This window comes from Hemibagrus wyckioides, linkage group LG01, assembly GCF_019097595.1.
Source record: "Hemibagrus wyckioides isolate EC202008001 linkage group LG01, SWU_Hwy_1.0, whole genome shotgun sequence".
Lineage (NCBI taxonomy): Eukaryota > Metazoa > Chordata > Actinopteri > Siluriformes > Bagridae > Hemibagrus > Hemibagrus wyckioides.
In genome coordinates this window covers 24803280-24820779 of record NC_080710.1, presented here as the reverse complement: position 1 = coordinate 24820779, position 17500 = coordinate 24803280, and the positions used below count along the sequence as shown (strand labels likewise).

Here is a 17500-nt window from a genome sequence, read left to right as displayed (position 1 = left end):
ACATACTCTTAAGTACTGTGATGTATTGTCTAGGATGCAGCTATTTGGTTGCTCAGTGTAATAAGAGATGCTTTAACGTGTTGTTTAGTACTGTAGTATACTGTCTGGGACACAAGTTGGTTGCTCAGTGTAATAATAGATGCTTTAACGTGTTGTTTAGTACTGTAGTATACTGTCTGGGACACAAGTTGGTTGCTCAGTGTAATAATAGATGCTTTAACGTGTTGTTTAGTACTGTAGTATACTGTCTGGGACACAAGTTGGTTGCTCAGTGTAATAATAGATGCTTTAACGTGTTGTTTAGTACTGTAGTATACTGTCTGGGACACAAGTTGGTTGCTCAGTGTAATATTAGATCCTTTAACGTATTATTTAGTATTGTAGTATAAGGTCTGGGACACAAGTTGGTTGCTCAGTGTAATAAGAGATGCTTTAACGTGTTGTTTAGTACTGTAGTATACTGTCTGGGACACAAGTTGGTTGCTCAGTGTAATAATAGATGCTTTAACGTGTTGTTTAGTACTGTAGTATACTGTCTGGGACACAAGTTGGTTGCTCAGTGTAATATTAGATCCTTTAACGTATTATTTAGTATTGTAGTATAAGGTCTGGGACACAAGTTGGTTGCTCAGTGTAATAAGAGATGCTTTAACGTGTTGTTTAGTACTGTAGTATACTGTCTGGGACACAAGTTGGTTGCTCAGTGTAATATTAGATACTTTAACGTGTTGTTTAGTACTGTAGTATACTGTCTGGGACACAAGTTGGTTGCTGAGTGTAATATTAGATACTTTAACGTGTTGTTTAGTACTGTAGTATACTGTCTGGGACACAAGTTGGTTGCTGAGTGTAACAATAGGTGCTTTAACATATTGTTTAGTACTGTAGTATACTGTCTGGGACACAAGTTGGTTGCTCAGTGTAACAATAGATGCTTTAACGTGTTGTTTAGTACTGTAGTATACTGTCTGGGACACAAGTTGGTTGCTCAGTGTAATAATAGATGCTTTAACATGTTGTTTAGTACTGTAGTATACTGTCTGGGACACAAGTTGGTTGCTCAGTGTAATAATAGATGCTTTAACATGTTGTTTAGTACTGTAGTATACTGTCTGGGACACAAGATGGTTGCTGAGTGTAACAATAGGTGCTTTAACATATTGTTTAGTACTGTAGTATACTGTCTGGGACACAAGATGGTTGCTGAGTGTAACAATAGGTGCTTTAACATATTGTTTAGTACTGTAGTATAATGTCTGGGATGTAAGTTGGTTGCTCAGTGTAATAATAGGTGCTTTAACGTGTTGTTTAGTACTGTAGTATAAGGTCTGGGATACAAGTTGGTTGCTCAGTGTGATGAGAGATACTTTAACATATTGTTTAGTACTGTAGTATACTGTCTGGGACACAAGATGGTTGCTGAGTGTAACAATAGGTGCTTTAACATATTGTTTAGTACTGTAGTATACTGTCTGGGACACAAGATGGTTGCTGAGTGTAACAATAGGTGCTTTAACATATTGTTTAGTACTGTAGTATAATGTCTGGGATGTAAGTTGGTTGCTCAGTGTAATAATAGGTGCTTTAACGTGTTGTTTAGTACTGTAGTATACTGTCTGGGACACAAGTTGGTTGCTGAGTGTAATATTAGATACTTTAACGTGTTGTTTAGTACTGTAGTATACTGTCTGGGACACAAGTTGGTTGCTGAGTGTAACAATAGGTGCTTTAACATATTGTTTAGTACTGTAGTATACTGTCTGGGACACAAGTTGGTTGCTCAGTGTAACAATAGATGCTTTAACGTGTTGTTTAGTACTGTAGTATACTGTCTGGGACACAAGTTGGTTGCTCAGTGTAATAATAGATGCTTTAACATGTTGTTTAGTACTGTAGTATACTGTCTGGGACACAAGTTGGTTGCTCAGTGTAACAATAGATGCTTTAACGTGTTGTTTAGTACTGTAGTATACTGTCTGGGACACAAGATGGTTGCTGAGTGTAACAATAGATGCTTTAACGTGTTGTTTAGTACTGTAGTATACTGTCTGGGACACAAGATGGTTGCTGAGTGTAACAATAGGTGCTTTAACATATTGTTTAATACTGTAGTATAATGTCTGGGATGTAAGTTGGTTGCTCAGTGTAATAATAGGTGCTTTAACGTGTTGTTTAGTACTGTAGTATAAGGTCTGGGATACAAGTTGGTTGCTCAGTGTGATGAGAGATACTTTAACATATTGTTTAGTACTGTAGTATACTGTCTGGGACACAAGATGGTTGCTGAGTGTAACAATAGGTGCTTTAACATATTGTTTAGTACTGTAGTATACTGTCTGGGACACAAGATGGTTGCTGAGTGTAACAATAGGTGCTTTAACATATTGTTTAGTACTGTAGTATAATGTCTGGGATGTAAGTTGGTTGCTCAGTGTAATAATAGGTGCTTTAACGTGTTGTTTAGTACTGTAGTATAAGGTCTGGGATACAAGTTGGTTGCTCAGTGTAATAAGAGATGCTTTAACGTGTTGTTTAGTACTGTAGTATACTGTCTGGGACACAAGTTGGTTGCTCAGTGTAATATTAGATGCTTTAACATATTGTTTAGTACTGTAGTATACTGTCTGGGACACAAGTTGGTTGCTCAGTGTAATAATAGATGCTTTAATGTGTTGTTTAGTACTGTAGTATACTGTCTGGGACACAAGTTGGTTGCTCAGTGTAATATTAGATCCTTTAACGTATTATTTAGTATTGTAGTATAAGGTCTGGGACACAAGTTGGTTGCTCAGTGTAATAAGAGATGCTTTAACATATTTTTTAGTACTGTAGTATAAGGTCTGTGACACAAGATGGTTGCTGAGTGTAACAATAGGAGCTTTAACATATTGTATAGTACTGTAGTATACTGTCTGGGACACAAGTTGGTTGCTCAGTGTAATAATAGATGCTTTAACGTGTTGTTTAGTACTGTAGTATACTGTCTGGGATGCAAGTTGGTTGCTCAGTGTAATAATAGGTGCTTTAACGTGTTGTTTAGTACTGTAGTATAAGGTCTGGGATACAAGTTGGTTGCTCAGTGTGATGAGAGATACTTTAACATTATGTTTAGTACTGTAGTATACTGTCTGGGACACAAGTTGGTTGCTCAGTGTAATATTAGATGCTTTAACATGTTGTTTAGTACTGTAGTATACTGTCTGGGATGCAAGTTGGTTGCTCAGTGTAATAATAGGTGCTTTAACGTGTTGTTTAGTACTGTAGTATAAGGTCTGGGATACAAGTTGGTTGCTCAGTGTGATGAGAGATACTTTAACATTATGTTTAGTACTGTAGTATACTGTCTGGGACACAAGTTGGTTGCTCAGTGTAATATTAGATGCTTTAACATATTGTTTAGTGCTGTAGTATACTGTCTGGGATGCAAGTTGGTTGCTCAGTGTAATAATAGGTGCTTTAACGTGTTGTTTAGTACTGTAGTATAAGGTCTGGGATACAAGTTGGTTGCTCAGTGTGATGAGAGATACTTTAACATATTGTTTAGTGCTGTAGTATACTGTCTGGGACACAAGTTGGTTGCTCAGTGTAATATTAGATGCTTTAACATATTGTTTAGTGCTGTAGTATACTGTCTGGGACACAAGCTGGTTATTCAGTGTAATATTAGATACATTAATGTGTTGTTTAGTATTGTAGTACACTGTCTGGGACACGAGTTGGTTTCTCATTGTAATAAGAGATGCTTTAACATATTGTTTATTACTGTAGTATACTGTCTGGGACACGAGTTGGTTGCTCAGTGTAATAATAAATGTTACTCAGAGTAACAATGGATGCTGGAGTACTAGTTTAATATACTGTTCAGAATGGTAGTATACTAAATTAGCCACAATTTGTCTTCTCTGTGTAATAATGGATGTTCCTCAGTATCTTGATAGATGCTGGAGTACTACTCCAACTCACTGTTTAGTACTCATGCTTGCTCACTAGGGATGATTTTGTCTAATATTAATCTATGTTTCTTATGTTCTGTAAAGCTGCTTTGAGACAAAGTCCATTGTTAAAAGTGCTATACAAATAAAATTAAATCAAATTGAATACTGTAGTATGCCGCCTGGGATACAAGTTGGTTGCTCAGTGTAATAATAAATCTAAGTAACATTTTAACAATGGACATTGTAACAATAGACGCTGAAGTATTAGTTTAATGTACTGTTTAGAATGGTAGTATATTAAATTGGCCACAATTTGGCTTCTTAGTGTAATAATAGATGTTCCCCAGTATAAATTGACCCTTGGAGTAAATGAGTGTGTGCATGGTATCCTGTGATGGACTGCCACACCTTCACCTGTGAATTCTCCAGCCTTGAGCCTAGTGTTCAAGGGTTTGACTGTGAACCTGATCTGAATAAAGAGGTTAAACATTCTGTCATTTAGATCTATAGTTTCATCACTAAATTCTATGTGAATGTTAAAAATTAAATTGTAATATAATATCAATGACGATGACAGCGACAATGATTATTACTGAAACGAAATCTTCAACAAATCAATAAAAAGAAATACTAATCTGTTTTTTTCTCATGCAATAGAATCTCTCTTTGCAGTCATGTAAAGCATATGATGTTATTCTATTCTTTGATTGAGGAAATCTTTTGAACTTTAATTGAATAAACTCACTGGGTCCAGTCCACACAATGATCCTTATGTTCCATGAAGTTCATAACACAGTGCCCAAGGACAATCCTGGCCTATCCTGTGACATCTCATCATGATCATGATCATTCCTGCTCTCCTGGCTCACACAGCTGACCGGCTGATCTCCTTGTAAAATTTGATGAGAAACTTATGATCTCATTTTTCTATCCCTGTCATCAATTGCTATAGAAAACAAATGTAAACTGCATTTGCTGTAGATTAGAAAAAACAAAACTGTGGTACAAAAACAAATGTATGGTAATAATATGCAACATGCACTTAAATGGTTCAAAGGATTTTTATCCTCTGAGCCTGTATACCAATATGGACACAGAGTGATATAACAGTCAGAGTATGAGGTCTGGCATGATTTCTAAGCCATAAAAGGTATTTATTTTGTGTGTATGAGTGTGGGTCAAAAGTGTGACATACATTAGAGAAATAATATATTATATTACATTAAATTGTTCTCAGTAGCCCCTTCTGCTGCTGCATTAAATCTGACACATTTATTTTATTTTTTTTGTGATTTATTTTTTATTTATTTTTACATAGAAATACAATTATATTCCATTTGCTCCTTCACAATAGACAATAAACTGACCCTCTGCACCCCTCCAAACAACCCCCCCACCCCCTAGCGGTTCAAATCTGACACGTTTATGACACCTATTTGCAATAAACAATGCAAAATAAAATAAAATACCTAAGGTTTTCATTTGACTGACCTTTTTTTTTTATAGATTAGATCAGATTCAACTTATTGTCATTGTGCAAAGTATATGTACAAATCCAACTGAATGCAGTTTTTAGCTATTTCATTTTAAATTAGAATTATGGGAATGATCTAGAGTCACATTTTAATGTATCTGTTCAAACCCAGAAATAACTATGGTTATCCCCCCCGCCTTTCAACCCCCCCACCCCACCCCCACCCCATTTGCTGGACTCTACATCCGAATGTGGACTCATATTAAATGCTTTTTAGTTGTCAATAAATGGCTATATTTGGGCAGGATGTAATTACAGAATGTATGCCACATCTAACCTAGGTAACACAAATTCCAACTACATAAAACAACTATATTCAAGTCTCAGAATAAACCTGAAAGAAAAAATAAACTGACTCACATTAAATTTAATTAAATACAAATGGCAAACGGACCCACCTACATTAAGGCACTATGCTGTCACATCCTGTATAGTGTTCTAATTACAGCTTATGACCAGGATTTTTGTTGTGGTTATGAACCGGCTCCAACTTGAAAGAGAGGAGAGAAGCTCAGGAAGCGGCACTAATTCCTCAATGTGGCTTACACATGTAGAGTCACTCACCCTCAGTAGACCTGGGTCCACCACCAATATATAGCGTTTGGACTATATTTAGACAGAGAAAACCTCATATGAAGAGTCGAGCATATCCCTCATTAGACTTTAATGAGGCTGAGGCAGCTGCCTAATCACAGAGCGAGAGACTAATGAAAGCCGAGGAGTCCCCTTTTGAGTGGGATTTAAATGTCACCCTTACCATGAGAGGAAGGGATTTCACACTATACACATACAGAAGGGATGCGCAAATGAAACCTACAAGCAACCTGGTGAATTGAATGTCCATATTCACATGCATCTAATTTAATGTTATACACTCATCAGGTGGAGCATGGTATAAATTGTACCAGGAAGATTGCAGTTATTGTTGTGTGGTTGTTTAATTATGCAGGGCTTGTCTTTAATGGATTTAAATGGTCATGTGATAATGCTTTTTGCATCGACAGTTTGTGTGCTTTTAATGAATCTTGGAACCTCCAGTGCTCGGCTGTTGTAGTAGCCCTTGCCTCCTATATGAGTCTCATAACCCACTAATTTTACATTGCATATTGAACAACAAATTTTTTACACAGTGTCACTGTACATTCTGCCACTTTATTCACAACTGAACGTTCTTTATTTATCACTGTACATTTGTATACACAGTTTTCTCACCCTAATGCCTTCAGCTCATAGCATCATAGTATTAGAATCTTTCTTCAGTGGACCTAAGAGGCTGAAACTTCTTCCTGCATGACAATGCACAGAGCATTCCCTGACATCAACCCCACTGAACACCTTTGGGATGAACTGGAACACCGCCTGCACCCCAGACCTCCTCATCTAACATCAATCCCTGACATCGCTAATGCTTTTGTAGCTGAAGAAACACAAACCCCCACAGCCACTCTCCAAAATCTAGTGGAAAGCCTTCCTAGAAGAGTGCAGCTTATTGAAATAGCAAAGGGGATTAAATCTGGAATAGGATATTAAACAAACATGTATACGATCAGTTAACCACAAACTTCTGGCCATATAGTGTATTTATTAATGCACATAATTAGTACTGAACTCAACCTAAACCTAACTATAAGCATAACCTTGGCTCATAGATTTTTTTAAATAAAAGCTGCTCTTTGTACAAGAGGAGTTTTCCTCATGGGGAACAGCCAAATGTTCCCACAAAGTAAAACTTCCGATATTCATAACTTTGTGGGGATATTTAATCCCTACCAAAATGTAAAAGCATGGCCACACACACACACACACACACTCTCTCTCTCTATCTCTCTCTCTCTCTTTTCTTCACCCCATCACACATAACTAAACTCAATATTTGACCCACTTACTCAGAAGTTTGTCAGTAATAAATAAATGTCAATAATTTAAGCAAATAATAATAAAAAATAAAATAAAATAAAATAAAATAAAATAAAAGCGTGTTTATTCATTTTCACATGGGGTCATTTTGTAGTTTGTAGTTAGTGTTTGTGGTTATTCATTTTTCTGGGGTAGAACAACAAGTACAACAACAACAGCAACAACAGCAAGCACACACCAACAAACCAAAAATAAGTAATTGCAAATAAAAGCATCTGAAAGGTTAATTTGGTAAATATTTCATTTAAAAACATGTACTAAACTTTTAATGTGAATGTTGTCGGTTTCCTGACCTTACTGCTGCAGTGGGCTTCAGTCTAATAATGAATGAAAAATGAAGGATTAATACAAAGCAGGGATGAGGTAAGATGGTGGAGGTGATGACGAGACAGTTGAAAGGGATGGGAGTTTTTGAAGCCCTTTTTTTGAACAAACTAAAAAAAAATACTTCAGCTTGTGGGCAATGTGATGCTTGTTGGCAGGGGATATAAGAATGCAGTGATGAAAGTCTGAGGTAAACCCCAGAACCTCACCAGAATGGCCTCAAAAACAGCCAAATCCCATGCCAACCCATTTTCTCCTGCCAGCCAGTGACATTGCCATCACTCTCTGTTACATGCTGTTTTTAGGAGGTGCAAACTTGCCTATAAAATGGCAAAATGATGGTAGTTATGCATTTTGACTGGTTTTAGGTGAATGTATTTATCCAGGACAGAGACACAACACCAAGGTCACTTGAGGTTAAACTGACGAGCTTTGTGTGAACACTCTTACACCAGAAACGTTTCTCATGTAAATGATTTAGATTGAAGGTGTGACTTTAAGTAATAAAAGGTTATTTGAGCCATTTAAAAATGTTAAATCTTCGGTCAATTAGAAAGTCGTCACTTTTAATAGTTCTATAAATATTTTCCCATATCTTCATGAACAAAATGAGTCATGCACAGTAAGTAAGCTATAAAAATGTACACAATTTTTACTTTGCAGTGTACTGGAAGGCTCTACTGATATTCACATCCCTCTTTAAATCAAATCTGTGAAGAAACACATGACAGCATAGACAATATATTTGGAAAAGAGATTTTATTTAATAAGCACCAGTGAAAATGAAGAATACGCCTTACTTCCTTGCCACTAATCACTGCTCAAACTGTTGGCCTAAAAACTGAAACAATAGAAAATGGGGACTTGATCGCTCTCTGGAAAAAAAATAAAAATATATATATATATTTGCAGTCACGTTTCCAGAAACTACAAAAAGAAAATGGAATATCATTTCAACAGAGATGCTGTAGAAATTCTTCTTTCATAAAAGAGGCAAGAAACAGGAGCAGATTTCATCTGAACAACTGAAACTATAAATTACATATTTATCCTCAATTCTTTTGACATTTAGATTATGTGCGGTCAGGTATAAATAAAACACTGAAATTAAATTAAATACTGACTCATCTTTTGCTACTCGAAATGAAAAGATGATGTGAAGTAGAAAAAAAAAAAAAAAAGACATCTATGAATTTCCAAAAATTGAAAAAATTGAAAATACAGTGCATCGAAATTGACTTGTAGGGATTGAAGACCCGGTGCGTCCCTCTGCTTAAACATCGTGATCATGCAGCTGTTACATTGTGAGAGAAATGGCTTTGCTACAAAATGTCCATGTGCTCCAAAACCTGAGAATGGCTCTCACTGATGGTTCTCTTTAGTTTCTCATTGACATGGCCTTTCATCAACGTACAGATATTTACACCTTCTGGCATGCGGACGTGTTAATGGCAGAGGTATTTTTTTTTGGGATGTAGACATCAATATCTGTAATGCCAGCGTCTGTGGCGTAACTGCGCCCGTTGGAGTTCTTCGACGGTGTTGTGGTTGGGGTTGGTCTCGATGCACAAAACAACAAACTGGTTGGAGCAGCTACGAGTTTGCTGATTCAGGAGGCCACTGTAGAGGAAGGAAGCCTGGCCCGTGATGGCCATGTCACCAGCTCTCCAGGACTCACAGTTCTTATCTTCCAGGCGCCTTCCCCTCTCTGACGATCCGTGCCATATGGCCTTCTGTGGCCTGCAGAAAGATGATGCAAGAAAACACAAACAGATCAGTGGAAATGCATTGTATGTCTGAATCCCAATGCAGACAGTAATGTATGAATGTGTATCTATATTTAGATTTAAAATATGAAGTGGGTGTGGCCTAAACCAGAAGAGGAAAAAAATAGGAAAGCTATAGGATCACTGTGACAACAGAGACAGTGGAAAACAGTGAAAAAAGTCAAAAATGGCAGTAAACAATGGTAGTAATAGCATCAGTTACATCACTCAAGGTTATAAATAATTTAAAATAGAAATTATTATTTTTGTATATCCCTGTCTGCAATATTTTCTTTGTAAATTTCCCAGTGGGATGAATGAAGTATCAATCTATCTACCTATCTGTCTACCTACCTACCTCATGAATTAACCTATGAACAAACCTACCAAATGTAAACCACCATGACCCTGAGCGGGCAGTTACTTAAGATTTAGTAAATGCATTATGCAGCAGCACAAATTCATATTAATAAACATATCCATATTAATAAACAATTCTCCTGCTTATCCTATTGGATCCAATTGAATCTCCAGTCTCAACCATATGCTCTGTGAATCTTTCCATCAAATCCAAACATGGTAAAAAATATCCAAATTATTTATTTGAGTAAGATAAAAAAAAGAGAGCAACAAATTACATAAATAGATACTCTGGTGAAACTCAGAGTAAACATTTGAATGGAAATATCCATCCTTCCATTCTCTATACCACTTATCCTACTGGGTGACTGGGAACCTGAAGCCTATCCCAGGAGACTCAGAGCACAAGGCAGGGTACACATGGGACAGGATGCATGTCACACACATTCACACTATGGACAATTTTAGAGGTGCCAATCAGCCTACAATGTATGTCTTTGGACAGGGTGAGGAAACCAGCATACCCAGAGGAAACCCCCAAGGCACAGGGAGAACAAGCAACCCCCCCCCCCCCCCCCCCCAGATAATACCTCTGATAATACAAAACAGCTGAATGCTATTAAATAACTATTTTGATCACTATATGGTCTTCATAGCCACAGATAGATTATTGTGGGTGTTAAGTCTCTTTCATGTTAAAGTTAAAGTGACATTTTATTGAGATACTGTATAGTTATATTTTACATAACATATGATTATATAGAAATGCACTAATGTAGTGTTTTACAACGTAGAAAGCAGAGACTTTTTCTCAAAAAGTCAACATGAAAGAAAATAAAAAATAAAAAATGTAACACTTAAGCGTGTTAGTGCAGTCCAATACTTTTCATCTCTGATTTTAAGGCTAATATATGTAGCATATCATGACAAAAACTCTTTCAGATGCACAAAATACTGAAAGGAAGTTTGACTTTTGTGACTTTGTGCCTGAAACAAACTGATGCATCCACAAAATGTGAAACTAAACAGGCAATGTACAGAAATACAGGCACATTTACAAAATATACACCAAAATTCTTAAATGAACTATAATCTCAGCCTCTAAATATGATTTTCAAGGTATAAATCATCTGTTTTTTTATGACTGGACTCGATGTCACAAGTCGATTTGCCATGTTTTCCATGGATACCATTCAAAGTGTATAATCTAGTATAACAACATAGTTATTATTGCCCCCTTGTGGCCACAGGTTTCGTGAGACGCATCAATCAAATTCAGAGGTTCAGTCCAGCGGGCTAGTTATCTTGCCAAAACATGGGAGTGAAACCAGTGACTGACCGCAGAAAGCAGCTGGCTCTTCAATACACAAGCACTAAAATAAAACACAACTTCTGAATTCTGTTCATCACTTAATATGAGCCTAGCAAAAACCTAAAGAACATGGTGTTCACTAGCATCCTTAAACATACATTGTAATATTTCATGGGACGATCTTTGGCAGTACAGCACACAAATAAAATGGTCTAGATTTGTGTGTATCCGTTGTCCATCTATCATAATCCCATGTTCCCAATAGTATTCACCCAATTTCCGCGAATACAACACATGTGCAGGCAAGGCTTTATTACAGAAGACTACAGTAGTTCATTGCTCCTAGCTGTAGAAAGATGCTCCTGGATGATGCCCCTAGATTTCATCAACAGCATATCCATTCATGCCAATCCGCTGAAACAGAAGCTGAATCGCTTTAAAAACATCGGGTTTCACAATCAGTTCTAAAAAGCGGATTTGCCAACCACAATTGCAGCTCTGGTCTCACAGTGGCCACGAATGCATGGCACAAGTAGCTATATTTACCACCCAGCGGTATAAATAGACATCAACACAGAAAGCCCTGGCAAAGCTAGCTGTAAAAACAGACTGGTGGACAAATAGGGGGAAAAATGGGTGCAGCCCAAGCTTGTGGCTCGGCAAGCCAGTTTTTTTTTTTTTTTTAAATTTCAGGGAAGAACCGCAGTAGATGGTTCTTGATAATGCCATCATGCCTACTATGGGTGTAACTCAATGGCATCTTTATCTACATCTTTATCTGTTGTTTGTTTTTAACAAATTGTCTAGTTTTCATTATAGATTGTTTACCTGCATTTGCACCTGAGTTTCTTGTGATAAGGAATACAGGAATAAGTACCTCTTGGAAACTTAATACATAGTTAGTAGTGGCCCAGTGGTTAAAACATATAGTGATAAGACAGCATTATCTTTCCAGCCATCAGACTGTTGAACTACACTGCATTTTATTATTTATCCCTGATACTGACATCAGACTCGGACCATCCTCATGCTGTATGCACAATATTTCACACTGCGGCATTTTTGGGCTGCATACAATGTTCACACTGTTTTAAAGAATATAATTGTTGTTTACTTGCCAGAACATACATTAATAATTAAGAGCAATGTATGTTCAATATCTCCCACTATGTCACTTTATGACTACATACATTGTTTACAGTTTATTATTATTTTACTTGCTTACTTTAGCCACTTTTTTGAACCACGTAAGAGCTCCTTATGAATTTTGCACTGTGTCTGGGAAGGAGTCTACAACTATAGCACAAAAGTTTTATTCTATATAGATGCTTAAAGCACTCTTCGGCAATAAACTTGAAGCATGACGCCTTCAAAACTCAATTTGCTATTCACAAGCTTCAGCCAAATGAGGAAATGTCAATTTCCTATTCTAAATTATAATATATTTTAGATAATCTACAGCTACGATCCTACAGCACAAAACACAAAGCCCATTTTACATACATTCTATATAAGATGCACTGTTCAGCTGCCCCTTAGCATATTTCTTAAAACAAGCTAAATCTAGGTGTTTGGATAGTTAACTGACCAGAAAGGATCACTCATCACATCTCGTCCATCAAAAGAATAAAGGGGGATCCCAGCAGGGAGAACATGATTGGAGAAGATGCTTTCCCAGTTTTTAAACAGAACTTCACCCTGCAAAAAAAAACAGGATACACACACATTTATTTAATGTACGCTGGTGTGAGAAAGAAAATATTTTCAGCTTAGACCAAAGAAAACAAGAACTGGAACAGATCCATGACAGCTTTAAATCTCCAAAAAAACAAACGCCTGCTAGTGAGTTTTTACAGCTTTTGAACAGCCCTCCCCTCTTACTAAAACACATCTACATATCAGAGAAGACAAGTGGCTCACCCTGAGGTTAACGATGGGTAGGCTGGTGCGGTAGGGTGGCTGCACAATGTCAATCAGGTCCTGTAGGTGGTGAGAAAGGAAAGCCCTGTACTCGTCTCGGATGCCCATGGCCTGAGCCTGCAGTCTGCACTGCTTATTCACTGAGTGGATGGAGCCCAGGTCCCCAGTCAGTGGTGTGTTCAGGGCAACCAGCCGGAGCTGTGAGACATATTTACCCAAATGATGAGTCTTGTAACCAAAATGTGAGGTTCATTTGACATTTTTCTTACATTTACATCTGTTCTTCATCTTTTTAACAGGCAATATGTATCATTTAGCTTGAAATCTAAAAAGAATCATTTATGTTTTTGATTATGTTCATCATACACTGGGAGAAAAAGAATATGTGGTCAGTCAGATTTCAAGAAAAAATATTACTTGCTGTTTAGATAAAAATTACATTTCTCTACAACATTATTTCATTGCTTATACTGAATTTAAGCACATTTGCAATTACTAGGAAAAAAATAGATATGGATTGAAAGTGATCGATTCATTTAATATTAATTTAAACCACTTACATGTTAATACTGATGGGAACTACAGTACTAAACAAGAACATAACAACAACGTAGTACTAAATTTCGGCATTTAAAACAGGAGTGGTAGAATAGTGCAGGGGAAACGTGTCTGTTGCAGACCATAAGTGGTGTGGGTTCAAGTCTTAGCTCTGTGTTTGATTTTAATCATGGTTTTGAAAATATACACTCATATCATGTTGTGATAATGTGACTCAAGTCACATGGAACTGAAGTATGCACTTGAATTAGGTCAATTCAGTGAGCCTTTTCCCCCCAGTGTAAACAATTATTTTACCAAGCTATGTGTACAGTAGAGTGTATAATAATATGTCAAATACACTACTATTTTATAATTTGTCTACAAAACAAAAATGTAAATGTTAAAAATGAAATCCCAGTGACTACAATCCAAAGTTTTGTCATGTTCCTCTCAGACTCCAGACCTGATCTGATGAAGGTATTACATCTGGCAGAGTTTGAACAAATGTCACTTGATACTAATATCACAACAATATCAAGTGTCATAAAGAACGTGCAGAAACGTGGGCTTCAGCTGGGATGAACAATAACACCCATGGTCCTGATATTAGATGAGTGGACACATGCTTTATGTAGCCCTTTCATTAAAAACAAACAAACAAAAAAAACTATGCATGTCATCTCTAAATTTTTAACAGTACTGTACTTAGAGGTTTTAGTCTAGAGAGAAATGGAAGCTCAGTGGTTTAGACATTGGGGTAATGATTGGAAGGTTGTGAGTTCAAATTCCCGGACCACCAAGCTTCCACCTTGAGCACCTTGAGCAAGATCTTTAAGTGCACAGATGTATAAATAAGATAAATATGAGAAAAAGAAAGAAAAAAAATACAAACATGCCTGAAACACACTGAAACATGCAAACTAAAGTTCTCTTGTGCCTAAACCCAGCATGGTGCAATTTGTCATATTATGTTCATCTTTTGTATACTTCTGCTTTGGAGCATCCATCTTTTAAATGGACCTGCCATGGAGTTAACCACTAAAGTAAACCTAGACTGGCTGGGATGTCCTTACAACAAGACTGGATGGACAGCACCGTAATTTATTGTCTAAAACAGGATCCATGGAAACCACAGAAATACAAGCTAGAACTAAACCCATGATGTTTTTTCCTTCATACAAAACCATAACAAATAACAATGCTGTGTATTTTTATAACTGAAAAGAAAAGAATAGTCAGAGAAAGACTGCCATTCTTACCGCACTTCCTGTGTGAATTTTAGGTGTACTGCTGAGTTGAGGAGTCACTATTAAAGGGTGAGCCTAAAGAGGATTAGAGAAGAATTTTTACAGCCTGTGTGATGGGTGTAAACAGTACATTTTAATCATTAAAACACTATCATGTATCTGACAATGCTAACATTACAACCAAGGAGCCATGAAAAAAAATATTGTGGTCATCTAATTTAGTTAAATTAAAATTTAGCATAAAATAAAATGTATCACTCATAATATAAATTAAAATTTCATCCCCTTCAACCTCCTGCCTAAATCTGATCATTTAGCTACTAAACGATTAGCATCAAGCGTATTAATATAGTTCAGTTCAAAGTTTAACATACACCTAGGCTGAAGTTTACATACGCTTTGTCAGTATTTGGTGGGATTGCATGAACTTGGACTTGAAACGCCTTCCACAAGCTTCTCACAACCCTCTGCCAGAATCTCTGCTCACGCCTCCTGACAGAAATGGTGTAACTCAGCCAGGGCCTCCTTGTTCAGAGTAATTGTCTCTGGGCTTCAATTCAGGGTTTTGTGATGGTCACTCCAACACTTTCACTTTAAGTCATTTTTTATAACTAGACATGATTAGGATCAGTGAAGATCATTGAAGACACATTTGCAACCACATTTGAATGAGGTGTTGATTCAGAATTTCTAGATCAGGATTGTCTGCTTGTCTGCTAAGAGTTGGGAGCAGGAGCCACACTTTTGGCTTGTACCCACACAGATCCTTTCCAGATAAGACTGGGCACCCCTGTTCTAGATAATCCTCTTTCATCATGATGTCTTCCAAAGTGCACCGGTCCTTTTTCAAGCCAAACAAAACTACACTATACAGTAAGATGATGCCGCCACCCCCATGCTTCACAGTTGGGATGGTGTTCTTCATATTAAAAAGCCTCACCCTTTTTCGTACATACAGAGAACTTATCATGATTGCCAAACAGTTCAGTCTGACTTTTTAATGCTAGTATTAGAGCAGGGGCTTCTTCCTGGCAGGACATGCTTATTTAAGATTCCAAGATCAAGTTCCAAGATTTTTATACTTGCATGCAAATGTTACTACAGATGCACGTGGTACCTTGTAGTTGTTTGGAAATTGCTCTTCATAAGAAACTGGACTTGTGGAGCTCCAAAATGATTTGCGACAGCCGCCCCCCCCCCCACACATCATACAAAAACAAATTTTAATAAAAAAGAAAGTGCTGCATGAGGGAACTTACATCATCTTGTGAGAGGACAGTAGGGGAATTCACCTCAATCAACCCACCGAGCTGAGAGATGAGACAAAAGAAAACATAGTACATATCCATGTCCTTTATCTCTGACTAGATTTTAGATATGTTAGAAAACATTAGATATGTTTTCATTTATGAAGTCTTTCACAACAATTCCCAATGACCATTTTTATGCACTAAAAGAGATGCAGTGACTGGATTTTAGGAAAATATTGTACCAGAAATGTTCTCATACAGATACAGACTACATGTATGACAGAATAAAAGAAAAGCAAAATATTACCTGAATCTCTCTCCAACCCCCTTGGACCTTGAGGTACAGTTTACTTGTGTCTCTAACCATGGACAATGTTCCCTCTTCAACCAAGTATGACTCCTGCTTCATGGCATAAAGATTTAGGTATTTCTTTACCTGTAATAACATTATGCAATTTTTATACTCACAGCACACAGGCACGATATTTTTTACTGTATATTAGTTATGGCAACCATATAGACCAAACATGTAGTAAGTTAATGCATAAATAAGAAAAACTGTTGGTGCGTAAAGTTGATTTTTTGGCTTTAGATACCTGCTTGTAGCTCACACTTCTAAGGTTGCCAGATTTACAGAAGCATCTAAACAACCATCATTATAAACAAGCACTTGCCTTTAAGCCTTGATAATAGTTTTTGGAACAGAAAATACCAGACTGTCAACATCACGAAAGGAAACTTGACTTGAATTTAAGGTGAGTAACTAAGACACGCCTCTGTTTTTGGCTCTAACTCTATTCCTTGTCTCATCTGCAGCAGTCTGAGTAGTGTGTAAGTCTGCAGTTATGCCTGAGGTCTGAATTCAAATTGCAATGTGCAATATCACTATCAACTCCTCACTATGAGAATGTAACTCATCTCTGAATATGACCCTTAGTGTTGTAGGTTATTGGTGTGTGATGATGAGTGTCACTCACTGAGCCACCAGCAGCTGATCCTGCAGGACCAGGAGGACCTGGAGGTCCAGGTGGACCACGGATAACAGCACCTGAAATCACAAGAATGCTTTACTATGACTGAATACAAAGGTTTTGTAATGTAAGAGTGCTTCATTTCTAGCATGCATTATCATCATCAGAAAGGGAATATTTTCATACTGTATCTAGAAATAGCAAAGATAATGTAACTCCAACTTATTACCAGAACTATAGCCAGGAGGTCCGGGAGGGCCGGGAGGGCCTCGGGGTCCGGTGGCACCAGGTCTCCCAATACCAGGAGAACCGGGTGGCCCCTGAAGTCCTGGACGACCGGGAGGTCCAACGACTGATTCTCCTTTAGGTCCCTTCAGAGAGAACCAAGAACATTTCGAAATTGCGACTAATTATTTACTGCGGC

The 17500-nt window shown here is 37.3% G+C and overlaps 1 protein-coding gene across 3 annotated transcripts in view; it reads right to left on the bottom strand.

Moving 5' to 3' along the window:
- Positions 1 to 8452: 8452 nt before the first annotated feature.
- The window catches only part of col15a1a (collagen, type XV, alpha 1a), a 77817-nt gene continuing 68769 nt past the window's right edge, over positions 8453 to 17500 (bottom strand). For all 3 annotated transcript variants that reach the window (XM_058387667.1, XM_058387675.1, XM_058387685.1), the window contains 8 exons: positions 17306 to 17447; positions 17083 to 17153; positions 16413 to 16541; positions 16115 to 16165; positions 14868 to 14930; positions 13069 to 13266; positions 12737 to 12846; positions 8453 to 9450 (listed from right to left, as the gene is read on the bottom strand). In XM_058387667.1, coding sequence (XP_058243650.1) covers positions 9192 to 9450; positions 12737 to 12846; positions 13069 to 13266; positions 14868 to 14930; positions 16115 to 16165; positions 16413 to 16541; positions 17083 to 17153; positions 17306 to 17447 — 1023 coding nt within the window. In that variant the 3' untranslated portion in view covers positions 8453 to 9191. The remainder of the gene's footprint in view (positions 9451 to 12736; positions 12847 to 13068; positions 13267 to 14867; positions 14931 to 16114; positions 16166 to 16412; positions 16542 to 17082; positions 17154 to 17305; positions 17448 to 17500) is intronic.